This window comes from Cottoperca gobio, unplaced genomic scaffold (genome assembly GCF_900634415.1).
Source record: "Cottoperca gobio unplaced genomic scaffold, fCotGob3.1 fCotGob3_2arrow_ctg1, whole genome shotgun sequence".
Taxonomy (NCBI): Eukaryota; Metazoa; Chordata; class Actinopteri; order Perciformes; family Bovichtidae; genus Cottoperca; species Cottoperca gobio.
Window position 1 is genome coordinate 172,501 of NW_021166910.1, and position 17,181 is coordinate 189,681.

Consider the following 17,181-nt stretch of genomic DNA (forward strand, 5'->3'; position numbering starts at 1 on the left):
AGTTCACTGTACCCCCTCAGCTGAATTCTCTCCCTGATAAAAAACAAAACTGAAAAACAACAACAAAACTGAGGTGCATAGACTTACTTCATGAAACATCCATCCATCCATCGTCTACCGCTTATCCGGGATCGGGTCGCGGGGGCAGCAGCTCCAGTAAGGAACCCCAATCTTCCCTTCTCCGGGCCACATCCTCCAGCTCCGACTGGGGGATCCTGAGGCGTTCCCAGGCCAGTGAGGAGATATAATCTCTCCACCGAGTCCTGGGTCTTCCCCGGGTTTCCTCCCAGCTGGACGTGCCTGGAACACCTCCCTAGGGAGGCGTCCGGGTGGCATCCTTACTAGATGCCCGAACCACCTCAACTGGCTCCTTTCAACGTAAAGAAGCAGCGGCTCTACTCCGAGTCTCTCACGGATGGCTGAGCTTCTCACCCTATCTCTAAGGGAGACGCCAGCCACCCGTCTGAGAAAACCCATTTCGGCCGCTTGTACCCGTGATCTCGTTCTTTCGGTCATGACCCAGCCTTCATGACCATAGGTGAGGGTAGGAACGAAGATCGACCGGTATATTGAGAGCTTTGCCTTCTGGCTCAGCTCTCTTTTCATCACAACGGTGTGGTAAAGTGACTGTAATACCGCCCCCGCTGCTCCGATTTTCCGACCAATCTCTCGCTCCATTGTCCCCTCACTCGCGAACAAGACCCCGAGGTACTTGAACTCCTTCACTTGGGGTAATGACTCATTCCCTACCCGGAGTAGGCAATCCACCGGTTTCCTGCTGAGAGCCATGGCCTCAGATTTGGAGGTGCTGATCCTCATCCCAACCGCTGCACACTCGGCTGCGAACCGATCCAGTGACTGTTGAAGGTCACAGACCGATGATGCCATAAGGACCACATCATCTGCAAAGAGCAGCGATGAGATCCTCAGGTCACCGAACTGCAACCCCACTCCTCCCCGACTACGCCTCGATATCCTATCTAGACCCCGGTCTGCCAACCCCTAGGCACTGTCCCAGACTTCCACGCAATGTTGACGAGGCGTGTCAACCAAGACAGCCCCTCAACACCCAAAGCCTTCAGCATTTCTGGACGGATCTCATCAACCCCTGCGGCTTTGCCACTGTGGAGTTGTTTGACTACCTCAGTGACTTCCATCAGGGAAATTGACGATGATCCCCCATCAGCTTCCAGCTCTGCCTCAACCATAGAGGGCGTGTTAGTCGGATTCAGGAGTTCCTCAAAGTGCTCCTTCCAGCGGCCGATAACCTTCTCAGTTGAAGTCAGCAGGGTCCCACCCTTGCTGTACACAGCTTGGATGGTTCCTCGCTTCCCCCTCCTGAGGTGCCGGATGGTTTTCCAGAAGCACCTTGGTGCCGACCAAAAGTCCTTCTCCATAGCTTCTCCGAACTTCTCCCACACCCGCTGCTTTGCCTCTGACACGGCAGAAGCTGCCGCCCTTCTAGTCCTTCGATACCCTGCAACTGTTTCCGGAGTCCTCCCGGATAACATAACCCGGAAGGACTCCTTCTTCAGTCGGACGGCTTCCCTGACCACCGGGGTCCACCACGGTGTTCGATGGTTACCGCCCCTTGAGGCACCTAAGACCTTGAGACCACAGCTCATCACCGCAGCTTCAGCAATAGAGGTTTTGAACATCGCCCACTCAGGTTCAATGCCCCCAACCTCCACAGGGATGGCTGAGAAGCTCCGCCGGAGGTGTGAGTTAAAGATCCCCAGGACAGGGGCTTCCTCCAGACGTTCCCAGTTCACCCGCACTACCCGTTTGGGTTTACCAGGTCTGTCCAGAGTCTTCCCCCACCCCTTGATCCAACTCACCACCAGATGGTGATCAGTCGACAGCTCCGCCCCTCTCTTCACCCGAGTGTCCAAAACATGCGGCCTCAGATCAGATGATACGATTACGAAATCAATCATTGACCTTTGGCCTAGGGTGCTCTGGTACCACGTGCACTTATGAGCATCCTTATGTTCGAACATGGTGTTTGTTATGGCCATTCCATGACTAGCACAGAAGTCCAACAACAAACGACCGTTCGGGTTTAGATCAGGGAGGCCCTTCCTCCCAATCACGCCTCTCCAGGTGTCTCCATCGTTTCCCACATGTGCGTTGAAGTCTCCCAGCAAGACTACGGAGTCCCCTACTGGAGCCCCCTGCAGGGCTCCATTCAGGGTCTCCAAGAAGGCCGAATACTCAGAACTGCGGTTTGGGGCATAGGCACAAACAACAGTCAGAGTTTTCCCCCCCATAACCCGAAGGCGTAGGGAGGCGACCCTCTCGTCCACCGGGATAAACTCCAACGTAGCGGCGCTCAGCCGGGGGCTAGTGAGTATCCCCACCCCGGCCCGAGGCCTCACACCTTGGGCAACTCCGGAGAAGAATAGAGTCCAACCCCTATCCAGGAGTACGGTTCCAGAGCCAAGACTGTGCGTGGAGGTAAGCCCCACCAGATCCAACTGGTAGCGATCCACCTCCCCATTATCCGTCCCCAGAGCCAGCCTCTGCTGCCCGGGTCTGGTCCGTCGAGGTCCCTGACCATCACTGCCACCCGTGTGACAGCGCACCCGACCCCAGCGGTTTTTCCCATGAGTGGTGGGCCCACAGGATGGATGGATGGGAGGCACCACGTAGCTTCTTCGGGCTGTGCCCGACCGGGCTCCGTGGCAAACCCGGCCACCAGGCGCTCCCTCTGGGCCTGGCTCCAGACGGGGGCCCCGGGCTTCCTCCGGGCAGGGTCTCTCCTTTCCTTTCCCTTTCTTTTCATGAAACATGCTAATGTGAATTATACAATTAATAAAAGCTGTGTGAGATGCGTGAAATGACCCCTTGTTAAAATTAGTTGCATGTCTGTTTCATATGCGATGGCGGTGACCCTGGTGAAAGTATGAAGAGCTGGGACAGCGTTACCTGGAAACACCTGCATTATGACGCTCTGCTGATAACCCACTCAGTAGGGAGAAAACATCTGTTAAGAGACTCTATTCTGTCACTAGTGCAAACATTTACAGTCTTGGTTAGTGGTTTGCTCTGTTTGACAACAGTTACATAAGCAGATATGAGATGCATCGTATTATGGTCCGGGTTTGGAAGCTCTGGGGTTTGGCTCTACTCACATAAGCGTTGTTCACATTGCCGTAACATTTGTCTATAATTCTGTCCCGCATTTATAGTATTGTTGAAAACCGGGTGACAGTTTAAGTTTGCAATAATTGAAGTTCCCTATAATAAAAAACACACTCTAAGTTCAAAAAGGTGAAGTCAAGTCGTACTTTGTTGTCTGCACCACTTGTCAGTGTTAAAAACACAGATGCCCCCCGACGTTTCACTTCTGTCTGAGTGAATTAAAGAAAAATACTCCAGCTCACAAAGAGCCAGAAATATCCCGGTGAAGCCACGTCTCAGTAAACACTATAATAGAAGACTCTGTAGTTTGTATGTCCTCCGGCAGGTCAGATGGTGGGAAGGCTCCCGCAGTGCAGAGAGCCATCAGTGAGTCTCTTTTGCAAGGATCGTCATCGTGCCAACATACGCAGTCTTTAGATTAAAACGTGTGGTTTAAAATAAAAAAAAGAAACGTAAAACATAAAAACATAAAAGCTCAAGCGCGCGACAGGAGCCCGGGTCGCAGCAGCGCCGTGCCACCAGGAGGTCCGGACCTGACAGGGTTCTATTTAACTTAAAAACACTTATTTTCAACACAAAAGCTTGCATGTTTGATTATTAGTCACCTGTTCACATATCGCCTTGGAAATATTGTCACTGTTCTATCCATGTTGACTTAAAGGTTGTAGTATAATTAACGTCCATCAGCACCCTGTGTACAGTACTGCATAATGATGTCGTGTATTTCAATTTCTTGTATATAGTAACCACCAAAACAAAAAATACTTAAAGAACCTTTCTTAGTGTACATAATGCATATTTATTATTGTATAGAACTTAGATAAATCTTGACATCTTAACTTTCTATACATATAATCAGCTGTGTCTGGTGATAATATTCAGATTATACATCAAGTTAAGAATTACAGAGTTTTGTCTTTCACAAAACAAAATTTACTGCAAAGCAAATTTCAAAGGCTCTAGAGTCTATTATGTTATTAAAATACATTGCAAAGGACAACATCATGGTTACACGTATAGTCTACATGTAATTTATTAAAGAAAAACAATATCTGATCAAAATCTATTTGAATAAATCATGTGATACTGAATTATGGTAACAATATGTTTAACATGTCCTCAGTGATGCTATTTAAATGACGAGTGTTATTCAAGGATTTTCATACAAATGGAGTGTATAACTGCTGACAGTTTTACAAATAATCTTTTAGATATTGTGACAATATCTAACATCTGTCTTCCATTAACTACTAAAGTGCAGACACTTTACCGTGACAAACACCGACCTCGTCGCTCACCGTCGCCTCGTTACAGACGCAGTCGCTCACCCAGACGGTTCGTGTTTTAATCATCCAGAATGAGACATTTTCCACAGCTACATTCTTGTGAAGTCATTTCATAAATTGTGAATTCAGCTCAAATCCTGTGTGTGTTTATTTTCTTTCTGCAGGAGGAGCAGATCTCCAAAGAGGCGAAGGTATGTTCGCTTTTGGCTGAAATCCTTTGTCACCTTTTTAAAATATAATACATGACCCTCATTCATGTCTTTTTGTTGCGTGTTCTCGCAGCCCATCGCCCCGGAGAGACCGCCATCGCAGCAAGAGCCCCCGCCGACACCGCAGCCGGTCCAGAGACCACCGCTCCAAATCCCCCGGTAGGTACTCGTGTGATGCATTGATGCGAAACTGAGAAACTTTAAGAGTAGGCTCTACTACTGGCCTATAGTGGCTGTACAATAATAGATGGATGGATGTATACAGGGAGGTCATTTAGATAAAACCCTAATAAGAATTTTTTGAGAACTCTTTTGCAGACATTTCACTTATTGAATTGTATTTGTACTAAACTGTGAACACCACAGTGAATGAGAGGAAGTTATTCTTTGATTCTACCTCCACTTATTTGGACAGATGAGCTCGATGAGGTTTTTATTTTATGTCGTTGTCATTTAGTTTTCGTGTTCCGGTCAAACTTTTATTTCTTCAATTGGTTTTCTTTTTTATTTGAATTCAAAGTTTTACCCAGATGTTCACAATACTTGATTCTTATGAGTATGTAGAAGAAGAAACAAATCCTTACTGTAAATGATGTTTTGAGGATGGTTGTTTGGTACTTATGCTATCATTATTCTGATCCAGGTCATCACAGAAGCCACAGACATCGCAGCCACTCAAAGTCCCCAGAGAGGTGAGTGATGATGCTGTTGTTGCTTAAACATGCAATAATGTTGCATCTACTCACAAAATTATAACCATTTTTCTATCTGCATATATTGGGTCAGGGTATAGTTCCAAGTTTTTCGATCCCATATAATAAACATGTTTTTTTAAACAAGCAGCGAAAGTTACTGAACGTTGTCTAAACACACAGATGAACAATAACTCTGCCTAAAAATACAGTTTTTAACTAATTTAAATCAGGAACTGTGCACAAAGAAGAAGCCATTAACTTTACAAATCTGACAACTTTCAGTACTTGGTGCTTCTTGATAGCAGTGCTACATGTACATTTTAGTCTGTACCAAAACTATCTCTCCACAGAGTCTTTAGAGTAGTTTTCAGGAGATTTTTATTGTATCACACGATCTTCACCAGCAGATGGAGTTTTCCCACTTTTCACATAATTGTTTTCATTTTAAAGTATATATAAAAAAGGATTCTTGACCTTGGAAGCAGTACAAACAAAACAATCTCACGTCAAGGTTAATTGAGTAGCTGTTCTGGAGCTTTCAGTCGCAAGACACGATCTTCAGCACATTAACAAAATGGATTTAAGGAGACGCCCACCACTCTTTGTGTGTTGTCACTATTTTACAATAATGTCTGAAATGAAACAAACAGGGTATTTAATGTTCCTATATCTCCAGTGTGATTTCTTTTCTAAGTAATTAGTTATGAACTATTTGTTTAATTATTTCCATTTAAAGTCATTTTGTTTCTCTCACATCACAGGAGTTCAAAAAAGAGTCACAAGAAGAGTCGAAGAGGAAACGAGTGATGTTTCTTATATATCTTCCCTTTTTATTTTTTACCTCCAAACGGTCATAGAACTTGCTTCTAAATCTTGTACGAAATTTGAGTTTTTTTAATTTTAAGTTTACAAGTCATTTCCATTTTCGATGTTGGACCACCGACATGTCTAAGATTTTACAATGTAAAGCCCTCCGGTCTCAGCAGTGTGTATGGACAGTATATATTCACTCACTCCATCTGCAGCCTTTCAGCCTCATTCTCACACCCTCTGAGAGAGAGCAATCTTACAGTACGCCCCGTCTTCAGATACTTACGGCTATTATTGATAACTTTTGGATCTGTGTAAATGTAGAAAATGTGTTTCTGTATGTTAAGAATGAGTTTCACACTCTGACCTGACATTTGTCAGAAATAAAGACCCTGATTCCTTAGTCGTGTGTTTTATGGAAGTTTGTTTGAATCCAGAGGAAAGACGACGACATGCAACTCATGATTGATGTGTTACGACTCGGACACAGGGAAGGAAGACTCAAACGCACGACTCCAGAAACAAATGTAAAGTGTAAAAAACAATACTTTACTTCAATAAATCCGATGATCAACTCAAAGCGCACACTAGGAGGATATACAAACTTCTCTGAAAAATCACACTTGTTGATAAACTGGTACTTGCACATGATATGACAAGACAAACTGGCACAAGACAAGGGGAGACAGGACAATTTATACAAGAGGTGAGGGGGAACAGGTGGAAACAATCAGGGGCGGGGCTGAAGATGGCGGGAAACCACACCAAGACAGGAAGTAAAGGGAACTGGATTGAGAAACAAGAGGAAGGTACACAACAAAACAGGAAGTTACAACATGAAAAACTCAGACAAACTCGACGAGACATGACATGATGCTCCTGGGATTTTATTTACAAGGAACTTTGTCCAAGTAAAATAAGACATGATACAAATATTACAGCTGTGTTTTCAACAGTCTATGGGTTTCATGTTACACTATATTGCCAAAAGGTCGGCTGAACATGCAAACATTTATACTTTGTCTTTGGGAAATTATATTATTAAACAAGGCTCCAATAAAGTTTTCAATCATCAATCAATAAATGAATTCATCTTTACTTGGGAAAAACTTCAGCATTTCTTTTGAGGAAATTACTGTTTTCCCCTGTAATTAGTACCAAATTATTATTTCCAAGGAATTATTCTGAAATCTCAAACATAAAATTCAGTGTTACTGTGATTTTAGTTTTTGGAAAACGATGAATTAACTAATGTTTTGCTTCTCTAAAGGTTTTCAAATATAATGTTGGCAGTAGCTTTAAAAGTTGTAGTTTGGTTGACGTCCAACAGAATGTCTTAGTAATGTATATTTCATAGTATTTATAGAGTGTACAACTGAGACACAGCTTACATACATGAAAACAATCAGTTGCATTTGGCTGTAATTCAGGTGATAGAACAAATTAAGCTGCATTACAAATCCAAGTTTTATTATTCACTAACATTTACAACACATTTGTACTTGTGTACTACAGCTGGCAGTTTTTCAGTGCTAATGTATAGGTATTTAGATATGTGTTGTCTTCAATGAACACTTGTTGAAACCTGCCTTAAAAGGAGACAGCTCAAAATATACAGGTTCTTTTGTTTGTTAGCCATTTATAGACTAAAACCAACAATGAGTTGATCCTATATTACATGTTCCGAGTGTGGATGTTGCTGCCTTCTGGACCACACGACCAAGAGAGAAAAAACGTGCAACTTAATTAACGTGTAAATAATCAAAATAATAAGTATATACAGATGTTATTGCTAATGCAATACCTATATTTGTTCTGGATTCAGAACCAGTGCTGTTAAAAACACTATGGCCCTTGCAGGTTTTCCAGAAACTCCTCTATTTCTCTACACATTCTGTCCCTGCCTCTGTCTCTAATGTTCACCAGAACTTTGATGCTTTTCTCACGAAAGATGGATTGTTGCCGTATCTCTGCCACCTGCATGTGATATCTTATTGCCCTGTTGCGATCCTGTCCATGGAAGTTTAAATGTTGTGCGTAGTTGAAGTAAAGCATCTGTTTGTCTACAGGTTCAAGATCCCTTTCTAGCAGTTCCTGGTATATCTGCTCAGCTTTAGCTAGGCCATTAGTTGACTTTACATATATATGTGCAAGATCTATTTTATTCTTAAATGAGGAATGAGGGTAAAGAGAAATCATCTCTTCATGGAGACTGATTGCTCTGTCCATCAGGCTTTGTGTTGGAAGACTGTCATTGTCAAAGATCTTCCATCTGTAGCAGAGTTTAGCACATCCCTTCAGATAACGCTCATCTGGATGGTTTCTCAGAACCTCCTCTGACAAATCAATGGCCTCATCAACAGATAAATATTTTCTGTAAACAATAAGTAATGGTTTAATAACACTGTAGCGGCTGACAGGATTTCTCAAAACCTCCCTGGCTAGCTCACGTGCTTCATCTTCAATTTTTTCTCCTTTCTTAGCACATTGGTCGAGGTAGTGAACTGTGAGGTACAAGTTCTTTGGATCCTTTTCTTTGGCGATTCTCATTTTCTCCAATATGTCAGCCCCCACTGCTGTGCTGCTGTGCTCTGAAGCAAACATTAACCCTAAGATATGGTAGGTGTTACACTCCACCATGTCCGACTGCATCTCGATGGCCTTCAGGAAGTAATCTAGAGCCAGCGGCCTTTTATCTGTGCTAAACCTCATGAGAGTCCAGGCTTTTTCAGCGCAGATCTCTGGGTGGAGCTTGTCCTGGGATGGAGATGGATATTTATTCATCAGAGTGTCGACCTTTGTCAGGTAAGCCTCACTCTCTGCTGGGTCTCCCAGGTGGTGGTGCAGCCAAGCCAGGTTCCCGTAGTTCACCACTAACCAGGGACCCTCATCTGCATTTCTTATCTGGCAGAAGGCCTCTGTAGCCTTGTTGAAGAAACTCTGGGCTTCTTCAGTGAACCCCAGCTTGTATTCAATGAACCCCCGCAGGTTGTAAATGTGACCCAGCCAGCTGTGTCCGTCCTCGGTGCCAAAATCCTCAAACCTTTCCCTGAAACGTAAAAGTTTGGCCCTGCTGGTGTCCAGATCCCAGGTGAAGTGGCACTGCAGGCCCTGCAGTTTGGACACCAGTGTTGTTTGACTCTGAGCAGCACTGATGGAGAATAAAAATAACAATTATTAAAACACATCATCAGTAGGTTAATGTAATATGCTTTGAAGTTTGCTATGTTTTCATAACCACTGTTCATCTCATGTGGAGAAAAGGAGAAGGGAAGGAAGGAATGGAGTAAGAAGCACTGAGTAGACAGCAAACAAGTAAACAAAGAAAGGAAAAATGAATGGAGCAGTCATAAGGAAAATAAAACATCCATCCTTTTTTCATTCCCTCTCACCAGTAACATTTTCAGCTCCTCCTGGGGGATCCCAGGGTGTTCGCAAGCCAGATGAGATATATATTCAGGGGTGCACATAACTGGTACGCAGGTACGCATGCACGGCAAAAATCTGGATAGGTCATCAAAACAACACAACACTTTTCTCTTTCCCTTTCTTTCCTCGTCCTAACCCCTGGCCCCACTTCCCCTACTATTGTAAAGCGGCTTTGAGGTCTCGAAAAACGCTATATAATTTCAATTTATTATTATTATTATTATTATTAAAAGTGAGGGTTTTGGATCTCTGGGGCTCAATAATAATAAGATATTAAATACATCATAATGATTGTTATTACTTGAAAGACAGAAGCAGTTGCTCACCTCATCATTCAGCTGTTTCCTCGACTCAGCAGTTCTCTAAATATTACTTAGTTCAGCTGGATTTAGCTCTTGATGCTGCTTTGGGTTCGCTGGAAAAAAGTCAGTGATGTCCAACTCGTGCTTTACTGTAAATTATGAGATGTTGTTGAGCACGCAGCTTTAAATGTTGACTACAAAGCAGAAGTGAATGTCAGATGTTTACATTTACATACACCTGACTATCGTTTCCCAGGAATAGAAACCGAAAGCCACATTTCTGAAAAATGAACGAAGACCTGACTCATTAAAGTTTGTGATTATATTCTCTCATAAGTGTATTTAAAATAATTGTTTTTCTTCTTTAGAAGAAAAGCAAAACGATTATTTTAAATGTGTGTATATATTCATATTTTGTGAGTGAAATAACCCCAAGATGCCACATTTCTTTACTGGGTGCACCTTCTGATAAAATATTATGATATCATAATATAAGCATATTCAGTATATGTGTACACTTTGAGCAGCAGTTGTCTGCAGAATGTCCCTGTTGGCTTAATGTGGAGCCTTGGGGGTCCAGGTATGTCCAAAAAGTTTACTGTGCCCCCTCAGCTGAATTCTCTCCCTGATAAAAAACAAAACTAAAAACAACAACAAAACTGAGGTGCATAGACTTACTTCATGAAACATGCTAATGTGAATTATACAATTAATAAAAGCTGTGTGAGATGCGCAACATGACCCCTTGTCAAAATTAGTTGCATGTCTGTTTCATATGCGATGGCGGTGACCCTGGTGAAAGTATGAAGAGCTGGGACAGCGTTACCTGGAGACACCTGCATTATTACGCTCTGCTGATAATCCACTCAGTAGGGAGAAAACATCTGTTAAGAGGCTCTATTCTGTCACTAGTGCAAACGTTTACAGTCTTGGTTTGTGGTTTGCTCTGTTTGACAACAGTTCTATAAGCAGATATGAGATGCATCGTATTATGGTCCGGGTTTGGAAGCTCTGGGGTTTGGCTCTACTCACATAAGCGTTGTTCACATTGCCGTAACATATGTCTATAATTCTGTCCCGCATTTATAGTATTGTTGAAAACCGGGTGACAGTTTAAGTTTGCAATAATTGAAGTTCCCTATAATAAAAAACACACCCTAAGTTCAAAAAGGTGAAGTCAAGTCGTACTTTGTTGTCTGCACCACTTATCAGTGTTAAAAACACAGATGCCCCCCGACGTTTCACTTCTGTCTGAGTGAATTAAAGAAAAATACTCCAGCTCACAAAGAGCCAGAAATATCCCGGTGAAGCCACGTCTCAGTAAACACTATAATAGAAGACTCTGTAGTTTGTATGTCCTCCGGCAGGTCAGATGGTGGGAAGGCTCCCGCAGTGCAGAGAGCCATTAGTGCGTCTCTTTTGCAAGGATCGTCATCGTGCCAACATACGCAGTCTTTAGATTAAAACGTGTGGTTTAAAATAAAAAAAAGAAACGTAAAACAATATAAAAACATAAAAGCTCCAGCGCGCGACAGGAGCCCGGGTCACAGCAGTGCCGCGCCACCAGGAGGTCCGGACCTGACAGGGTTCTATTTAATTTAAAAACACTTCTTTTCAACACAAAAGCTTGCATGTTTGATTATTAGTCACCTGTTCACATATCGCCTTGGAAATATTGTCACTGTTCCATCCAAGTTGACTTAATAGTTGTAGTTTAATTAACATCTATCAGCACCCTGTGTACAGTACTGCATAATGATGTGTCGTGTATTTCAATTTCTTGTATATAGTAACCACCAAAACAAAAAATACTTAAAGAACCTTTCTTGGTGTACATAATGCATATTTATTATTGTATAAAACTTAGACAAAGCTTGACATACTTTCTATACAAACAATCTGGAGATAATATTCAGGTTATACATCAAGTTAAGTATTATAGTACCGATCAAAGAGTTTTGTCTATCACAAAACAAAGCTTACTGCTCTGCTGGGTCTCCCAGGTGGTGGTGCAGCCAAGCCTGGTTCCTGTTGTTCACCACTAACTAGGGATCCTCATCTGCGTTTCTCATCTGGCGGAAGGCCTCTGTAGCCTTGTTGAAGAAACTCTGGGCTTCTTCAGTGAACCCCAGCTTGTATTCAATGAACCCACGCAGGTTGTAAATGTGACCCAGCCAGCTGTGTCCGTCCTCGGTGGCGAAATCCTCAAACCTTTCCCTTAAACGGAAAGTTTGGACCCGCTGGTGTCCACATCCCAGATGAAGTGGCACTGCAGGGCCTCCAGTTTGGATGCCAGTGTTGTTTGAATCTGAGCAGCTCTGATGGAGAATAAAAATAGAATTTTTAAAACACATCATCAGTAAGTTAATGTAATATGCTCTGAAGTGTGCTATTATATTACATTACAGTTCGTTTAGCTGACGCTTTTGTCCAAAGCGACTTACAAAAAGTTCAAACAATCATAAGGATACAACTCCGAACAGCAATAATCTTGCAAGTACATTAGCTTCAAATAGGTACAATCTTTTAAGTGCAGAACAATAGCTTCAAATAAGCCACAAGTCAAACTAAGCCAAGTGCAACATACAGAAACAAAATAATACAAATTCAACTATTAGCTACAAACAAGCCAAACCAATATAAGTGCATCATACAAATAACTTTTTTTCTTAATTTGCCAAGCTGTAGACAAAACAGATGAGTTTTCAGTCTGCGACGGAAGGTGGGAGGACTATCTGCTGTTCTGACATCAATGGGGAGGTCGTTCCACCATTTTGGAGCCAGGATAGCAAACAGGTGGGTTTTGTTCCAAATCAAATCAAATCAAATGTATTTATATAGCCCAATATCACAAATTATACATTTGTCTCAGTATGCTTTACAGACTGTACAGGATACGACACCCTCTGTCCTTAGACCCTCGTATCGCACAAGGAAAAACCTCCTAAAATAAACCCCATAATTAAAGGCGGAAAAATGGAAGAAACCTCAGGGAGAGCAACTGAGAAGGGATCCCTCTCCCAGGATGGACAGACGTGCAATAGATGTCGTATGTACAGGATAAACAACATAGTAGAGATACAACATTTGACAGAAAATATGTTGTGTTACCGTGCAGTCTGGGAGTGCAATGCTCTAGTTGGTTTATAAGGTACTATGAGATCTTTAAGATATGCTGGAGCCTGACCATTAATTGCTTTGTAAGTCAGGAGAAGGATTTTGAATTCTATTCTGTATTTTACCGGGAGCCAGTGCAGAGCAGCTAATACAGGAGTAATATGATTCCATTTCCTAGTTCTTATCAATACACGTGCCGCTGCATTTTGGATCAACTGAAGCGTCTTAAGCGACTTTGATGGGACAACCTGATAACAATGAGTTGCAGTAATCCAGCCTTGAAGTAACAAATGCATGGACTAGTTTTTCTGCATCATTTTGAGACAGGATGTGTCTTATTTTGCAATGTTACGTAGATGAAAGAAGGCAGTCCTTGAGATTTGTTTGTGGGAGTTAAAAGACAGATCCTGATCAAAGATAACGCCAAGATTCCTTACGGTAGTGCTGGAGGCCAAATTAATGCAACACCATGTTCCAGTCTCTGTAGTAGAATGTCATGATCAACAGTGTTAAAAGCAGCACTGAGGTCTAACAAGATAAGAACAGAGACAAGTCCTTTGTCTGATGCCAATAGAAGGTCATTGGTAACTTTTACCAGTGCCGTCTCTGTGCTATGATGAACTCTAAATCTAAATTTGAGGGGAAACTGGGTCCCACTCGCAGTGAGGAAGTGACGAGCCGTTTGGCCGATGCAGAGCGAAGTGAATGTGCTGGGGTGTATGGTTCGACCATGGCCTGGATGTAGGAAGGCACTGATCCATTCACAGCACGGTAGGCCAGCACCAGAGTCTTGAAGCAGATTCGGTTCGCCACTGGTAGCCAGTGAAGGGAGCGGAGAAGCGGTGTAGTGTGGGAGAACTTGGGTAGATTGAAGACCAGTTGGGCTGCTGCATTCTGGATGAGCTATAGAGGTCGAATGGCACATGCAGGCAGTCCAGCGAGGAGGGAGTTGCAGTAGTCAATGCGTGAGATGACAAGAGCCTGGACAAGAACCTGCGTCGCCTTCTGAGTCAGGAGAGGACGTATCCTCCTGATGTTGTACAAAGTGTGTCTGCAGGAGCAGGTTGTTGCAGCGATGTTGGCACCGAAGGACAGTCACACCCAGATTCCTTGCAGTCTGAGTCGGGGAAACAACAGAGGTGCCGATGTTGATGGTAAGGTCTTGGACGGGAGAGCCCTTTCCCTGAAGGAAAAGGAGCTCAGCCTTGTCAAGGTTGAGTTTCAAGTGATGTGCGGCCAATGTAATAGCAATTTAAATGTCTACTGTTTTAATTATATAAGTTTCCTATGTTAAACAAGCCAACTGCCATTTGATGCTAACATAGGAGTGCCGGTCAAATCAAACCAGGGCCAACTGCCATTTCATGTTAATACAAGACAGACGCATCCTGATTAGACTGATTAACTAACAAAAGACAGGACACAGCCAAATGTTTCAAACTGATTAACTAACAAAAGACAGGACACACCCAAATCCTGATCAAACTGTTTAACATACTGAGACAGAATATTGAGTGTATCACCCAATATTCTGTTTACATAACTATTACCTTACAAGCATCAAAGTGCAGTTTGGCTCGGCCCCCTGTGGTTTTTCATCACCTCGTCTCCAAACCAAATTGTATAAAATGCCTATGTGTCTTCTTCCAACCTGTGCCCTTCCATAAACTACGCTGTATTCTGTGAAACTGGTGCCATTTGTGGCCACAAATAAATGCATAAAGACAACTCTGTCTCTATCACCATTTATTTGATTTTATATACATCTCTCCAGAGTAAAGCAGGAAAACTTCCACAACAACTTGGTGTCAGAAGTGGGATCATCGCAAGTTTCGTCTGGAACAGCAGGACGCTGGTGGTCGCGCCAGAATTCTTGAAATTCTCCTCTACCTCGACATCAAAATTAAGGGAAGAGAGGATCAGCGCCTGACTGGAACTGACTTAACTACGCATGATCCAACAAACTAAAATTCCTCCATAAACTCGGTGAGATGTTATATTTCCATTTTTTTAAATATTAAGCAAACCTCATGACATTTTGTGAAAGACTATAATCGTCGATGGACGAATAGTAGGGAGTTAGAATCTCCTGAGGTAGGGAGTTAGAATCTCCTGAGAAGTAGGGAGTAAGAATCTCCTGAGGTAGGGAGTTAGAATCTCCTGAGAAGTAAGGAGTTAGAATCTCCTGAGAGTTTAGTATGGGTGCTAAACAGTGTAGGGAGTTAGAACTCCTGAGCGTCCGATCGTAAATGTCATGAGGAAGAAATATGGTGAAGACAGTTTGTTAAATTTATCAATTTGGACGGAAATGTTCGGTTTTCCGAAGGGAGGTTCTTTAAGCAAATTAAAAATAAGCGACTTAAAAGAGAAGTTGCAAGAAGGAGAAGATGGTATTAGAAAGAAAAAGAAAATTAAAGTTAAGGATTTAGAAATGATAGAATGTCACAGAAAGTATTTGAAGTACTGGGTGGATGAAGCCGAGTGTAGGGAAAGACGGCATTTAGCTGCTGCTTTAAAGAAAATAAATGTAGAAGATAAGAAAGAGAAAAAAGATGAAAAAAGTCCGATGTTTGATCATATGTCCTACCCCACCCCTGCGCTTCCACCACCATATGTCCCTCTCAGTCCCAATCCGCATAACCCATTTAACATACACACTGTCACGGCTTCTTTGTATCCCTCTGTAAAAGGCCGGCGTAATTCCCTCTTGGATGGCTGTCCGTTCCCACCTCTCCCAACTGTGCTATCTGCACTACTACTACTCCTCCACCAGGACCACAACCACAGGCTGCCGCTACACCACAAGAAGTGGAAGGAGAACATCGTATCCTGCCGCTACCAGTGAACAGTAATGACAGAAAGATCACCATCCTAAGCGAAGCCTTGGCCCGAATAAACCTCACCGACGAAGAAGAGCTCCGTCAAAAATTCAGAGCAGAGGCCAACGAAGAACATGAAAAATACAAATACTATCTTCGATCCCAGAGTAAAGACCTACACAACCAAACAACCATGAATCTCCCCATGATCGAAGTACAGGGACACCTAGGTGCCGTTCTTGTTTTCCGCCCATGGACCGTGGAAGAAATGAAGGCTGTAATCAAAGATCACCTCCCCAACATTGAAGAAAGCAGTAAGAAATTTGCTGTTGAACTTTTGATATTCTGTCAGACATTTATGCCCACTATGGCTGAATTACAAAAATTACTAATTGTACGCTGTGGGGCTACCAACGCCTCCAAATGGCATAACGAGGTGGCCGGTGATAGCCGCCTGGCTAACCCTATGTGGACGGACGCAGACAACAACAACTACGCCATCGCTGTTACGGCCCTCTGTGAAAAAATTTGCACCTCCTTTCCTACCAAAGTCAACATGACAAAGATCTCTGCATGCAGCCAAGATGTCACAGAATCGGTTGTTGATTTCCTCCATCGCCTGGAGAAGGTGTTTAACGAAAACAGCGGCATCAACCGCCCCGATCCAAATAACATGGGTGCTACTCCAGGAGCATGGGAAACCCATCTCATCAACACTTTCCTCCGTGGCCTATGCCCAGACATTAGTGCCTCTGTTGTTGAAACATGTGTTGCCGTGTATGAAGGAGCCAGACTCGACGAAGTTCGCCGTCATGCCATTCACGCTGAAAAACGTCTTACAGCAGCTAAAGAACACTCTGAAATGCAAAGAAAAGACACTAAAAATAAAGCTCAACTCTGCATGCTCTCCACTCTGACAGCCTGGTCTCACAAGGACTCACAAGGAGCCCGTGGACGAGGTTTCCAACGAGGCAGAGGAGGATTTCGAGGCAGAGGACGAGGACGTGGAGGGCCTCCACAGAATAACGGTGCTTGTTTCATCTGCAACAAACAAGATCACTGGGTCAAAGATTGTCCAGAAAGACGCAACCAACAACAGGGACGCGAACAACAGGAATTCAGTCAGGACTACACAGCTGGAAACTGACGCCAGACAGACATTGGAGAGGTCGGTGAACACAGCCTGACAGGAGAGGAACACGCGCCGCCCGAAGCTACAGAACAGGGAAGTGAAACACACACATACACACAAATTGTCAATGCTATTGAACAGCTGCAGGGAGAAGTTATGAAACCAGTGGGCACATATGTAAAATACAATGCTAAGAATTCGTATGAGAAGTTCCCCACTCTGTCTTTGGACATCCTAG

General features: G+C 43.3%; 2 protein-coding genes and 1 pseudogene across 2 annotated transcripts; 2 read left to right on the forward strand and 1 right to left on the reverse strand.

Moving 5' to 3' along the window:
• LOC115005414 (pre-mRNA-splicing factor 38A-like) overlaps positions 1–17,181 on the forward strand; it is a 65,825-nt pseudogene that overhangs the window by 9,181 nt on the left and 39,463 nt on the right.
• On the forward strand, positions 3,981–6,547 carry LOC115005410 (pre-mRNA-splicing factor 38A-like). The gene is made up of 5 exons (XM_029427211.1): positions 3,981–4,479; positions 4,595–4,621; positions 4,713–4,798; positions 5,283–5,331; positions 6,096–6,547. The coding sequence occupies exons 1-5, from the start codon at positions 4,313–4,315 to the stop codon at positions 6,139–6,141; spliced, it is 375 nt and encodes a 124-aa protein (XP_029283071.1). The 5' UTR covers positions 3,981–4,312; the 3' UTR covers positions 6,142–6,547.
• Positions 7,594–10,023, reverse strand: LOC115005404 (interferon-induced protein with tetratricopeptide repeats 1B-like). The gene is made up of 2 exons (XM_029427205.1): positions 9,900–10,023; positions 7,594–9,295 (listed from the first exon to the last, which is right to left on the reverse strand). The coding sequence occupies exons 1-2, from the start codon at positions 9,905–9,907 to the stop codon at positions 7,990–7,992; spliced, it is 1,314 nt and encodes a 437-aa protein (XP_029283065.1). The 5' UTR covers positions 9,908–10,023; the 3' UTR covers positions 7,594–7,989.